Source organism: Doryrhamphus excisus, linkage group LG16 (genome assembly GCF_037039965.1).
Source record: "Doryrhamphus excisus strain RoL-2023G ecotype Guam linkage group LG16, RoL_Dexc_Guam_v1.1, whole genome shotgun sequence".
Taxonomy (NCBI): domain Eukaryota; kingdom Metazoa; phylum Chordata; class Actinopteri; order Syngnathiformes; family Syngnathidae; genus Doryrhamphus; species Doryrhamphus excisus.
In genome coordinates this window covers 11,082,463-11,096,382 of record NC_136372.1, presented here as the reverse complement: position 1 = coordinate 11,096,382, position 13,920 = coordinate 11,082,463, and the positions used below count along the sequence as shown (strand labels likewise).

General features: G+C 44.9%; 1 protein-coding gene across 2 annotated transcripts in view; it reads right to left on the bottom strand.

The window, feature by feature from the left end:
* Positions 1-305: 305 nt before the first annotated feature.
* The window catches only part of smg1 (SMG1 nonsense mediated mRNA decay associated PI3K related kinase), a 35,771-nt gene continuing 22,156 nt past the window's right edge, over positions 306-13,920 (bottom strand). For both annotated transcript variants that reach the window (XM_058049374.2, XM_058049375.2), the window contains exons 40-64: positions 12,768-13,014; positions 12,443-12,672; positions 12,102-12,347; positions 11,881-12,019; positions 11,656-11,765; positions 11,266-11,484; positions 10,923-11,116; positions 10,665-10,837; positions 10,182-10,461; positions 9,788-10,060; positions 9,282-9,516; positions 8,926-9,137; positions 8,226-8,382; positions 7,483-7,672; positions 7,103-7,377; positions 6,550-6,759; positions 6,008-6,145; positions 4,597-4,749; positions 4,341-4,520; positions 3,266-3,493; positions 2,969-3,180; positions 2,784-2,884; positions 2,478-2,651; positions 1,850-1,956; positions 306-1,486 (exon numbers count right to left, since the gene is read on the bottom strand). In XM_058049374.2, coding sequence (XP_057905357.2) covers positions 1,409-1,486; positions 1,850-1,956; positions 2,478-2,651; positions 2,784-2,884; positions 2,969-3,180; positions 3,266-3,493; positions 4,341-4,520; positions 4,597-4,749; positions 6,008-6,145; positions 6,550-6,759; positions 7,103-7,377; positions 7,483-7,672; positions 8,226-8,382; positions 8,926-9,137; positions 9,282-9,516; positions 9,788-10,060; positions 10,182-10,461; positions 10,665-10,837; positions 10,923-11,116; positions 11,266-11,484; positions 11,656-11,765; positions 11,881-12,019; positions 12,102-12,347; positions 12,443-12,672; positions 12,768-13,014 — 4,761 coding nt within the window. In that variant the 3' untranslated portion in view covers positions 306-1,408. The remainder of the gene's footprint in view (positions 1,487-1,849; positions 1,957-2,477; positions 2,652-2,783; positions 2,885-2,968; positions 3,181-3,265; positions 3,494-4,340; positions 4,521-4,596; positions 4,750-6,007; positions 6,146-6,549; positions 6,760-7,102; positions 7,378-7,482; positions 7,673-8,225; positions 8,383-8,925; positions 9,138-9,281; positions 9,517-9,787; positions 10,061-10,181; positions 10,462-10,664; positions 10,838-10,922; positions 11,117-11,265; positions 11,485-11,655; positions 11,766-11,880; positions 12,020-12,101; positions 12,348-12,442; positions 12,673-12,767; positions 13,015-13,920) is intronic.

Genomic DNA, 13,920 nt, shown 5'->3' with positions numbered 1-13,920 from the left:
AAAATTAGTTCAATTGAACAGCGAATAAGATTGCACTGTGTAGGGCTCCGTCTGTATGTATACTGTTTGTAATAGCAACTGAGCTTCACAAATATCGTCAATACGGTAGGCTTATCAATTACTTACATTTATCCAAATAATTGTAAACTAAGCCATTTTATTTTACAATTAGTAGCCATAGACGTAAAATAAAAATCCTCCACCCAGGCTTACTGAATTGCTATTCAGATGGCTGGGCATAAATTATGCAAATGTATTAGTGACGTCATGACCCCACGCCCCCACAACCAAATGCCACGGATAGACTGAAGTCTTGGACACTTATCAGTTCAATGTTTATTTAGAGTCAAAGAAATAGAGTAAAAGCTTTAAGAAAACATTTTTCACCATCACCAAAAAGCATTGCATCTCCCACTAAAAATGTAAAACTAGAAATTCAAGATGAATAAAATACAAGCATTAGGGTTGGGGAGTTACGACCGAGGAGAAAAGCAAGAGCTTCTATGCAGGAAAGTAAACACACAAAAAAGGCAACAGCAGGCGACTTTTTGTTATTTGTAAAGGAGGCGCAAACGCTTACAAAGCACAACACAGACAAAGATGCACACAGGAGAATAAAGATTTGATGGAGGTGGCGCCTCCTCGAAATGAATTCGTTTAGTGTCCCGTCCTAGCTGACAAAGTTGTGCGACTCGGTACTTCAGTTTCCCACAAAAGCACAAAGACCATCCCGACGAGCACAACGAGTTACATTTTATTTTGTCAAGTCGTACGACCACTTTTATCAATCAGAGTACAATTTTGATTATCGATGTCCTCTTGCATTTCAGTCTTCAGAAGAATTCTGAGGAACCTTCATTCTTTTCGTTCCGGCCCAACTGGCCCACAAGCCGTGAGTACCACATACCCGTTGAGGCAGAGTTTCAAGAGAAGAGGGTATTCGTGAGCCTTGTGAAGTCACGGATCACACGCTTCCTGCTTCTTCCTGAGCTCGGGTGGAGTTGGACTGGCTCAACAGGATGTTTAGGGTACAACTTGGTAGCGGGCTGCGCAGGTGAGGGGGGGAAGGTATCTCCCAGGTGAGGGTGAGGAGGCATTTGGCCCTTCTTCCCACCCCTCCCCGGTCCGGCAGCTTTGCCTAGTCGAGCCCCAGAAAATGAAGTGGGGCGGCAGGCCCACTAAGCGTTGCGTTGGCCCGACCGCCGGTGGTTGCGGGGAGTATGGTGGCAGCGGTGCTACGGGGTCGCTACCCCAGTATGGGTGCCCAGGAAGGTGGGAGGGCGGGCTAAGCTTCCGCTTTCCATTTCCTCCTCGCAGTGTGGCCTGGTGCTGCTGTTCCGACACCCCAGACCTGCTGGACTCTAGTGGATCTCCAAGCCTTAACCAAAGACATGAGGCGGTGCCGTGTTCAAACCCAGGCGGTCCAGCCCTCGTACAGCTGGGCGAGGTTGTCCATGTTTGTGGCCTCCTTGATGATAAAGTCCACCTGTAGTCAAACATTACAAACCAGGTCAACGTGTTGCAGTGTGAAAAAGCGACTTCCTGTTCAGTGCAAAGTAAGCAATGTATTAGCCTGAGCTAAATAAAAATGTGAAACCATGTAAACTGCCTTTAACGGCTTTCATTCTCTTTATATCTATGTCGAAAGTCACAAGTGCAATAGACTAGTTTAGGTTTCCATTATTAACTACATACAATAAAACTTGGCCTGGTTTAGTCATTTAATGGAGATTCTAATAAATTAGAGTAAACCACTAAAGAGCCGGTTGGATTTAAGAGAACGTTAAATGCATATTATTAAAGATGACGGCGTCAGCGTGTGTGACAATATGTGGATGGTACACCTGACCTGCTCAGTGACACTCATCCTACGGTTTGGATCGATGTCTCTGCCCTCCAGCTTGGCTTTCACTCGCTTCCACACACTCACAGCGTATGAGTTTCTCTCCTGGACAGCTGCAAAAAATAAACCAAAAAAAAGAGCAGCGGGTTTACTTTTAGCAATGCAGTGGAATAACAAATATAAAAACGCAACTAAGGCCGCAGCCAGAATGGGATCGCTTCCTGTTCAGAAAGTTGGAAAATTAGAGTGAATGACTGTCTATTAGTGCTCCGTAATGACTGACGACCAGTCTAGTCTGCATTTTACCCAAAGTCAGCTGGGATAGGATTAGGATCCAGCATACCTCCGCAATCCTAATGAGGATTGGATGGATGTCTATGAAAGCACCACAGTATCTTACATCATCATTCATTAGTAGTGACTACCTGTACATTGTATACGTTAAAAGTGCTTAATGCGTGTATAAGGCATAAATAGGGCTAAAACCTGGATTTACCCCGAGTGAACAATGGCAGTTGCGGAGAGACGAAGAGGACTCTGGAGCTAAATCTAATTTAACAATTACAAAAGTCACTTTTACTGAAAATGTTGATCTGAAATCAAAGCCAGTCAAAGTCAAGCTGGCAGGAGGTACCTTTTCCTGTTTTGGGGTCTCGTACAGCCCTCTTGGGACTGGGGTTGAGGCCCTTGCTGTTCATCAGTGTGCTGGGTGGGGTGTCCGTGGGTGTCCCCAGGTTACGTGGCAGGGCCTTCCGTGCATTCTGGGACATGGAGTCCGGCTGAGTCTTCAACCCGCTGCATCTAACGGCTTGAGAGACATGTTTTAAAAATACTGAATGAAACTTGTCTACAGTCAGCATGATACAGTCGTGGCTTGATGGTTTTCACATCACGTCTTACAAAGGTTTGTATTTATAGTGTGTATTCTGGAAGGTCATACCGGCTGCAAAGCTTGTCTGTGCTGCTGACACAGGGCTGGCGCAGTCATTCTCTCTTTCCGTCACCAGGGGGGAGGCAAATCCCACCAGGCCATTATACACACTGTTGTGAAACAAACATAGTGGGGATATTAATAAAAGATTCATACAAATCAACTCAAGGTTGTGTGCACAACACTGAAACTACCTCTGGCTCTGGGACTGGAGCTCCTTCACAGTAGCAGGGATCTCTTCAAGCAATTCCAACTGCTCCTGATTGCGCGGCTGCCCACTAGCCTGAATGACTGTAAACAAAACCACCTGGATGTTGTCCTGCCACGCCTTATACTCCATTAAGAAGTGACGCACGCTGCCCTCGTACGCCACCTCTTCACCATCGGCCAAGGCAGCCTCCTCATCCTGTTTCCAGAAAAGAGAATTAAGACTCCTGGCTTAACAAAAATATTACATTTAATATAAAATGGAAGGTACAAGGTAACTGTACCTTAGCCATTGCTTTGAGCAAGTGCTTGACATCAGCCAGCTGGCGGTTGTGAGTTGACAGAATGGTCTTAATGGAGTCGACGAGGAGTTGTAACGTTTCGGCACAGGAGTCCAGCTGCTGCTCTCGCTCCTCCTGTGTCCTCTGCTCCGCACTCAGTTCCTCCTCAAGCTGCCTCTGGGCATAGCTCAGCCAATCGGGGCTGCCTATAGGCAGGTCCAGCACTGGACTCTGTAGCAGCCATACAAAGACATTCAAAGCAGACCTGATGAAGTACTGTAAATTGCTCATGCTTTCTGCATTCACACTTTTATAATAATATAAGGAGTTTATGTTAGAAATGTTGAAGGGATAGATAATGATCACAAGATTTGTGCATTTGGGAGTGAGCCCTGAAAGGAGTTTTGGATGGCTCTGCACGCTCGGTTTTACAGAGTTTATCGCCAAGCTCTACTGCCGTCAATGCGACCCGGACTTCCGTATCTTGGCTGCAAATTGCCTGCGCACAGATCTATGTACCTAGAAGTCCTCAAGAGCGCTTGGGAGTGACATTCATTCATTTTCTACTGCTTATCCTCACAAGGGTCTCGAGGTGCTGGAGCCTAACCCAGCTGTCTTCGGGCGAGAGGCGGGGTACACCCTGGACCGGTCGCCAGCCAATCACAGGGCATATATAGACAAACAACCATTCACACACATTCATACCTATGGACAATTTGGAGTCACCAATTAAGCGAGCATGTTTTTGGAATGTGGGAGGAAGCCGGAGTACCCGGAGAGAACACATGCATTCACGAGGAGAACATGCAAACTCCACACAGAGATGACCGAGGGTGGAATCGAACTCTGGTCTCATAGCTGTGTGGCCTGCGAGCTAATCACTCAGTCGCCGTGCAGCCCTTGGGAATGATAATTTCCACAAAAAAATCTATAATAAAATTTTAATTCCTCTATTTTAACCAGCTACTCTACGAAGAAAAATGTATTGTTTAATTGAAATATCGATCTTGTGATATTAAAATATTGTGTGATTGCTATCCATTAACTATCCCATGTAATGTTAGATGTCAAAACCCACCAGTCTCTGCAATAGTTCAAGCTCCAACGGAGACACCGTGCTACTAAACTGTGCAGCGAATGAACATGTCTGCTGGCAGCGTTTCAGCAGCTCAAACAATGCCGTGTCCATGCTGAGAGCCTCTGGGGATCGAGTGCGAAGGCCTTCGAAGTTCAGGATGGTGGAACACAAGAAAGTGACCTAGACGGCAAATTGACTTTAGAATTCATTTCATCTTTAGGCTTCATGGACCAACCCTTAAATCCAGCTTTTTCACCTGGCTTGCACGCTGGTTTTCTCTGGACACCATGGCACGTCTCTCCCTGATGGTCATCTCAAAGTCCTGAAGGACAGGGGCCAGTGTTGGATTTGCCCCGCCAGCCCACTTCAGACGCTGCTCAATGCTCGCCTCCAGTGAGGCCAGTTTCTCCTGAAGAGACCAGCCGTCAAAACATAGATCAGCTTTTAGAATAATACTCATAATACAGTAAAGTCTCGTTATATCAATATTGTCGGGAGTCGGAAAAAATATCGATATAACCGGACTGTCGATATATCCGATCCTGCACCGAACTGCATTAAAAGTGGGCAATAATGCACATTGTTCTATAGTATACATAGAACAATGTCGAGCAGCTTAAATCAATCTTTGCTTAAGGATTTCAATATCAAAAAAGAACACGAAGAACCAACTGCGTTCTCTCGTGTGTATAGAATCTATACACACGAGAGAAAGTGATAATTACAAGCGATAAAAAGATATCTGAATACAACACAAATACATGTATTTGTACGCTTGTGTCTTCGTTGGAATAGGTGTGTATGCTATTTCAGTTGGTTCTTCTGTTGCAGGCATGTGTTTGGCCAGCTATGTGGGGCGGGTTGAGCATGACCTGTGAACCAGGAAGTGCAGGAATCGGTGTGTGTGCTGCGCTCTGGTGGTGGAAGTGTGAAAAATAAAGTTGACTGGAAGCAGCCGTTCGCCGTGTTCTTTTTTGGTATTGAAATCCTTAAGCAAAGATTGATTTAAGCTGCTTTTGTATCGATATAAGCAGACCAAATTGGCTGGCGGGAGATGAAAAGGGCATCGTAGTAACTGGATTATCATAATAACCGTGTATCGTACTAATGGAACTAATTATATCATAAAAGACTAGAAATTTGCCGGGAAATGAAAATAGTATCGTAATAAGCAGTAATTCGTTATAACCGATATCGATATAACGAGACTTTACTGTAATACTAAAATATGAACGAGGACAGTGCATGAAGCAGGATTGGAACTGCACATTAACTCATTTGCTACCAAACCCAAATACCTGATCCCAAAGATGTAATAGAAGGGATCATGTTTACTGCGGTTTTAAATCCGTAAAAACGGCCAAAAAGTGCATTTGATAAGAGTTGAACATGACTCATATCTTAAAGCGCTCCACAGCAACGAGGAAGTGGAAAGGCATGCATGGATGGAACTTCAAGGGACATTTTAACACACGTTATGTGAGCTGAGCGTATCATGACTCCAAAATAAAACCCACTAATACTCACCAAAATAATTAACTGGGGAAGTGTTGCAGGTCTAAATTATCATAAAGTGTATAGTGTTTTAAATAGCACTAGGAGCAGTGGCTACCGCACCTTTAAAGTTACAAATGAGGAGGATACATAGTGTGTCAAAGGATGCACACCTGAATTGCCACAATGGCTCCCTCATCCTGACTCAGTTTATACAGCTTCTTCTTCATGTTACTGAGAATGACTGCACGAGGAGGAATGTTGACACTCAGACTCTGATTGTTGGGACCCAGGACATCTTCATGCTGCCACTGGAGGAGACACACAATGACACTGTTCTATGACAAGCAAAAACTGACCACAAATACAGCAGCGATCCACCGTTGGACATTCATGCCCACGTTCATGAATGTTCACATTCATTTTCTCTGCTTGAAATTGAAAATACTGTGTATAGTGTTTGATGACGGTATCAGCAGGAGGGAAAAGTGCCTCAGCTATGAATCCAACAGAGGGTGCTGCCTCACAAGGCAAGTTGCTCAACATTTTTGAGCAGGAAGACGATTTGACAAGATGTGACTAATTAGTAGTAAATAAGGAGGAACTACTGAGTGGTTGCAACGTCGGGTGTACTTTTTCATCTTAAAAACATAATTAATACAATGCAAAATTAAAACCTTTACTATAGAGCCAATCAGGTACAGGATGAGAGTACCTGAAACATGGCCGTGTGCAGCTGAAGTCTCTGCAAACTGGCCTTAGCAGCATCCAGGTTGCCATCCAACCTTTGTAGCAGGTCCAACTTCTTCCAGGCTGTGTCGTACGAGGCGGCCAGCACTGTGGCTCTGTTAAGCAGCAGTTGGGAGACTCGGCCAGACGCCAGACTCTGCTCAGTTCCCTTCTTGCAAAGGTCATCCAGAGATACCTACCAAAAACAAAGGAGCGGTTTGCAGTCACTTATTAGTTTATACTCACAGGGTGCTCACTGTATCATCGCCAATTTGACAAATATGGACAAGCCCTGATGGTTTGTCTTTGGTGCCAAATTATGTATATGTAGTTGGGTTATATTGATATAACCCAATCCAATGGCCCGCGTCAAATTGGCCTACCACAAGTAGATTTACATCCCTAGTAATTTCTATGAAAAAAATCGGTCCATTCGACAAGTGTTGAAAAATCCTTCATTATTGTCCATTCTGATTATATCTCTAGCAAAAATCCCAAGGAAATGTCGGCCTGAGCCAATAAATGACAAAATGTCATACCTTGCTCTCGGCGCCAAAATCTTTTGCCTCAACTTGGGCAACAATATCCAGACCGAGAGCAGACAGGGTGCTGCAGAGGGCCAGCCCAAGAGCTTGGCTAGGCAGACCCAAGAGCATCTGCCAAACGAATTCAGCTGTAAAGGCCTTGATTGGACGAGTCATTTGTTCCTCGCTGACCACTGCCCCACTCGAGCCAGAAGAATTAGGTTGCCGGTACAATGGCTTCCCCAAACCAACCGGTCCATTGGAGGGTAAAAGTTCATCTGTAGGGGGCCCTTAGTACAAAAAAACAACAGTCATTAGACAATCACAGACAAGGGGTGTGGCTATTTAGGACTTGGAGAAATGATCATCTGTATTTGACAGTAAAAACGTCTTACCTGAGAGAGTCTGTGCAAAGGAGGCACACATTCTAAAGAAATCTCTGATGGTCTGCAGTCTCTTCAGGAAGAAAACGTCTTCCATCAGTTCCCGCTGAGTGATACTGTCAAAGAAGTGGAGCTGTGCAGTACGTGTTTCTCTCAGAACGTCCACCTTTCTCCAGGCCGATGGCACTTCCAGAGAACTCAGCTGAGCAAAAGGAACAGAGGAAATGGTTTGCTAACTGTGGGGAAAATTAATTTTAAGCTGATTGTTGTGAAAGTATTTGGTTAGATTTGACATTACAGACTCAAAGTGTCAAAGGTCCATTAAGTGCTGTTTTGAGTCTACCCATTCAGAGTCTAGTAACTGTCATGCAACTCTGTGGTGGCCCCACTGGGGGACAGAAATACTATTCAGAATCTGATTCTTCTTCTTTCTCTTTGGGCTTTTCCCTTCCCTTGGTCTTCCTCTATGCCTCCTACCTGGCAGCTCTAAATGCAGCATCCTTCTACCAATATATTCACTATCTCTCCTCTGGACATGTCCCAACCATCTCCAGTCTCTGGCCTCTCTGACTTTATCTCCAAGGCCTCTAACATGTAATGTGCCTCTGATGTACTCGTTCCTGATCCTATCCATCCTGGTCACTCGCACTGAAAACCTCTGCTACCTCCAGTTCTGCTTTCTGTCTTTTCCTCAATGGTACTGTTTCTAGACCAAACGACATGGCTGACTTTTGACTACATTTGTAATGTGTTACCTTTTCAGTGAGCTGTCCAAAGGCGGTCTCTAACTGAGTAAACATTCCATCAAAGGCGACCAGTAGCATTTGACCTGCAGACATCTTTGGAGAGTCCTGGGCCGTGCCGTCCATGCTGCGTGGCTGGATCAGCTCTGAGTACTGGGCACGCAACATCCTGAAGGCACAAATGCAACATATGACAAATTATACACACTCCAGTAACACCATGTCGATGTAGCATTTTTTTTTCCATTAATTACCCCCTCAATTAAAAATGTGTTTGACAAAGTAGGATTTGCTCTCTTCTGTGAGTGCTTGGATTTATTTGGACCAGACAAAAGAATTGGAGAGCAGTGCACTACTGCCCCCTGTTGGTTTGTGGGATCATTCCAGTAGAGCAGGGGTGTCCAAACCTTTGTGCAGCGAGGGCTGCATAAAAGAAAAAAAAAAATCGAAGGATGCCGGGACAGTGTAATGTCTAAAACATCCAGCGTTTGCCATGCATTTATTGATTTGTGCCGCCCGACAAATAAATTCAGCACTCCTGTTCACCCTCATCAATACATTATATGGGACTGACTGTGTAGCGTGTTGTTACCAGTAGATGGCATCGTAACTCAACTAAAAAGTAATAAAAATAATATTGGCTCCTGTTTATGGGTGTTTTTGGTGGGATACATCTTCTGGTTGGTTGTACCCTTTATGAACCACTAATTACCTTGTGATGTCCAGACATTGTTTGTGTCCATCATGGTCCAGGCCTGTGGTGGCGAGCAGACTGTCAACCAAGCCTTGCAAGCCCAGACCATCAGAGCTCTGCTCTACCAGTTGCTCCAACTCAGTCAACATTGTCTCCAGAGTGGGCTCTCCTTTTACCATACAGCGCAGAGCCTCTGGAAAGATGATCTGACGGAAATTGGTGTTGAGTTCCTGCAATGAACAAGAAACTAACATACTGACTGGATTTCAGACAACAAAATCAGCAATGGTTAGGAAATTAAAGAAACTGAAGTCAAAGGCAAAGATGGTGTTCTGTTTCTTAACCATGGTGGCCTGAGGCTACAACTCCAGTACCTGCAAACAGGTATACACAGCATTGGCCATGTAAACGGCTTGGAGGGTGGCAGAGGGTGACAGGAGCTCCAGATCGTGAGGCAGGAGGGGGCAGCGTTGCAGCAGTGTTGCCAGGGCACTGACATTTCCCATCATACTGCACAGCTCCTCAAGGAACCATGCCCCATCCCGAGACATGAGGTCGACCAGCTGTTCACCAGCACTTGCTGCTGCGCTCTCCATCACCAAGTTCCTCCTGAAAGAATAAATTAGCAGTTATGTTCCTCCTCTTTCCAATACTACGCTACAAAGTGAATAGTTTATAATATGTAATATACACATATTGTGTATATGTATTTGGGATTTTTACAGCTGTGAGGAAAGATATTCATTTATTCAGGGTCACAGCCCTGAATAAGATATTGAAATATTGATATTCACACCAAGAGTTACATTAACTGAAGAGTACGGAAACTAGGTCAGAGGTGCCCAAACAAAATTTCAACAAACAAAAAGTATATTTGGACCTGCAGAGGGAGCACAGGGCTGAAGTGATGATTCCCGCCAAGCTCAGTGAGCCTGACTCCCCATTTTCATGCAGGAAGACCCCAATGCAGTGTTCTATCTCCTTGAGCTGCTCCTCACAAGCCGCTGCCGTGGTACCCTCAGCTTTCAGTCGCTCGGCTTGGTGCATCACACGCTCATTAGTGTCAGCCACTTGGCGCTGCACGGCCAACTCCACGCTGGACAGAAACTGGCAGGAGGCTGCAGTCAACTGGGGGGCAAACAGCACCTCATATCTGTGCAGAAAGGAAGACAAGTGCAAAAGATAAATAATCAATAAAAATGGTTGTGTATATTCATTTATGTACTTTTTATCCTCAAAAATCTTGTGTGACGTAAAAAAAAAGTTCTTCTTACTGTCTGTAGATGTGCTGGCAGTGCTCAACTGTCATTACATTCAGCATTTCTTCCAACCAGGCCTTCCACTGATGGGCTCGATGGCGCAACAGAGTGGCTCGTGGGTACAGCAAAGCCACTGTGGCATAGCTGTGCAGCTGCTCCAAGCAAATCCGAAGGGCCCCACGGCGTTGCTGCAGCAGAGAGCTCATCTCTGCCTCGAGACTCTCACACTGGCTGATCAGGTGGGCCTGACCCGCATTCTGCAAGAAGGCTGTAGCTGGTACATAGCTGGGAGGACCTAAAGAGAGAACACAACTACATTTTAAGATGGTGAGTGATTGAGTAATTGGTGTACACGTTTCACTGTATAGTCCTACATAGTCCCCCATCCTACAGATGGAAACTAAATCGGGCCTATTTACTGCTAATTGTACATCCATTAATATGCAATGTACCTTAAATTAAAAAAAATATGCAGAAAATAAATGTTAATGATCTAACCAAGATCGATGGGGCTGCTGATATCCTGCAGGAGAGCAGCCAGCTGAGTGGTCTCCAAGTTTGAAAAAGCTGCCTGGTACTGTGAGATCCATTGATCTAGGTCAGCAAGCTTGCTTTGAATGGCATCCTGTACAGTTCGCTGCCGTGACTGTAGCTGGGTGTGTTCAGAGTACCTGTACAAAAGATGTTTTGCAGTTGTAGCACTTTCTATTGGAATCTAAAAATATTTGTTTGTGTAAGCGTTCCATTTGTCCTCACCTTTGCTCCAGAGTGAAAACTAGATGGTTTGGATGGTTTTCAGCTCCTTCCAGGAAGGTCACCTCTTCCTGAAGCTTTGCCTGTAGCTTCTCCCCCTGGCAGAGCAGATCCTGCAGGACCAAGTACTCTTCTACAGCCTCTTCCACTTGGGGCAGGACAGCCAGCATTTCATCGCGATTCTTAAACCAGTTCACCTTTGCAAAGTACAAACAGTAACCCAATCACATGCTTTGATTCTGGAATAATAGTGTTCAATACTCACAGAACACTATGTGCACTTTAACATGTTTAAAAGTCTGACCAAGGGAGGCCTGTGGCTTTTTTCTGCAGTTGTAGTCTTTACCTTAATCTCAGCTACTCTGGAAGAGTAGAGCGAGCGTGTGATTTCCCTCTCCATCTCCCTCTTGTTCTGTTTGCTGTCAGCCTGTTGACCCCCACCTCCATAGACCGCACCTGCAAAGCCCACCTCTCCCCCAGCAGTCCAATCCACCAGTGGATCATAGACAAAGGCCTCCAGCAGGGTCAGGAGGGTCTCTCTGCCTCGACGCATCATCTGAACAACCTGAAAATTTATTCAATGACGTCTTTTTCTCTTGGTATATTTCATTAGATATAAGCAACAACTATAAAGTGGCTTTCAATATAGCAAACAGTGCAATTACGCTATTTAGTTTAAGCTACAAAAATTAAAGGGCACTGTGAATTTGCCCGTTTAAAACAGATTTTGATGTACCTGTTCACAGGAAAGTCTAAAGATGCCTTCCACCCCGGTGACACCTAACGCCGTTTCAATATTATGGGTCATCCTGAATGGAACCTTCTCTGGAACTCGCAGGCTCTTCCCTGGCGGCACATAAAATCACAAATTTTACCAAGAAGGTTTGACAATGCAAGCGATCTCAATCCCTCCTCCGTACAATGTCATGACAAAAGTTCCTTAGGTTGTCTGTGACCTTACCTTTTTCAAAACACACATTGTAGTCAATGTGTACAACCTCTCCAGAGGTCATGTCAATAAGTACATTGTCAAGATGTCTGTCACCGAGACCAATTATGTATCCCACCATCGACATGACAGCAGTTGATCTGGCGTAAGACTAGAAAGAATAAAACAAAATTATTATCAGCCCATGTAAGATATCTTTAAGCTGTAATACATACACATTTTAAGACACAAACCTGGGTGACCCTCCACCACTCACTGGGTGTGGTACAAGAACACCACAACTCCTTGGCCAGCAAATTGGAAGGTGTAGCCTCCATCAGTTCTTTCAACACCTCTTTCATGACACTGAGAGGCCAATCTCGCCTTGTTACATCCAGACTGAGCCCCACTGCTTTCAGGGCGGGACCAATGCGGCTGTAGTAGAGCTCGCTGGGGCGTGGTACAAGTGGCACTGGCTGCTGCTGGAACGAGTCTTGAGCCTGATCGGAAACAATTAGGAATTACCGGGTTACAGCAGACCAAGTAAGAATGGCGCTGTTGCATTTGAAATGAAAAGAAAAATTCACTAGGTTACCTTCTGAGCCTGCAGCACAGCCTCCCTCTGCTGCCAGCGCTTGTAGAGGCCAAAGAGGGGCGTGGCTCCATCAACCCACTGGATAAGCCCCGATCGGGTTCCAAGGGGAGTGACGGAGTAATGGCGAGCATGGAAGCGTGGCTGCTCCTGCTGGTTGATCTTGGTGAACATAGTGTTCACAATTGATAAGAACTGCATTATGCGCTCGTCCAAATGTAAATCCTCCAGGCCTGTTGGAGGAGGGGGGAGAATCATTTTAAGAAAACCAACCATCTGATAAACTATTTATACATTGCAACAGTGACTATACATATGCAGCTTTTACCTTTGAAAAGGTATGGGTAGTTGTGTCCATCGGATCCCTGGAAGAAGAGTTTCTTGGGCTTGGTCTTGGTGGGGAGAATGGTTATGGTCTTGCCAATGCTTTGTATAGTCACGGTGTCTGACGCTGACACCACGCCAGGCAGAGCCATCTCAGTTGCGGTCATAGATGCCAGGTGTGGACTGATCTCATCTAAATGGAGCAGGTAGCTGGCTCGCTTTTGAGCGCGCTGCTGCAGGCTCAACATCATCTAAAAAATGAAGATTCTGTAAGTCAGGGCTGTCAAACTCTAGCCACATTTACTTGAGGAGTTTTTCTCTTTCCGAACGACCTTTCCGAAAGCAGTCGTATACATGGAAAGGAATAAGCCAATCTCCTGTCTACATGTGCCGCTATAATCAACCAGAATAGTCAATGGGGCATGCGCAGTAAAACGTAAACACCAAGATCACGTGACAGCGACTTCGAGTTTTTCTTTCACTTGTTGGAATAACTCCGTATTGCCAGTTTTTCGTTCGTCCAGTCTTGCAATTTAGTGTGAATCAAAAACAAAGTTTGCGCAGCAGTCCAGTGCCGATTGCTCGCCTCCATTTTTTTTTTTTTTTTTTTTTTAATCGAAGAACATCTCGAGCTGCGTGTTACGTCATATCTCAGCATTTGCTGAAAGAACGCACCCGGGAACAGGAAAAGATAAAGTTCAATCTTGCTAATATTTTATAATTAAGCTCGGCACACGTTTTATATAGATATGTATTTTCTACAAATAATACAACTGGACTTGTGAATGGCGTATAGAAGGGTTTAGATTCTGTTCCACAGACGGCGGTCATGCACACAAAAGCTGCTTGCCAACCGCCAATAAACAACAGAAGAAGAAAAACACCATGAAGAAGAACGCAGTCTGACAACTTTCCGATTGAGTGGGTACAAGATACCTCAATCGGATTGGGGAAAGGAATATTCCACATACGTGGATCCGATTATATATTCATTCGGATTGGCACTTTTCTTTCGGAATGAGGTGTATACAAAGGTTACATTCTTTCCTTTTGAGCAAATAACCCGAATGGAATTTGAATATTTGGGTCCATATACGTGGCTACTTTTACGCCCTTTCCTCACAAACATTATATAGCAGGACTTCACTCATTTCAAC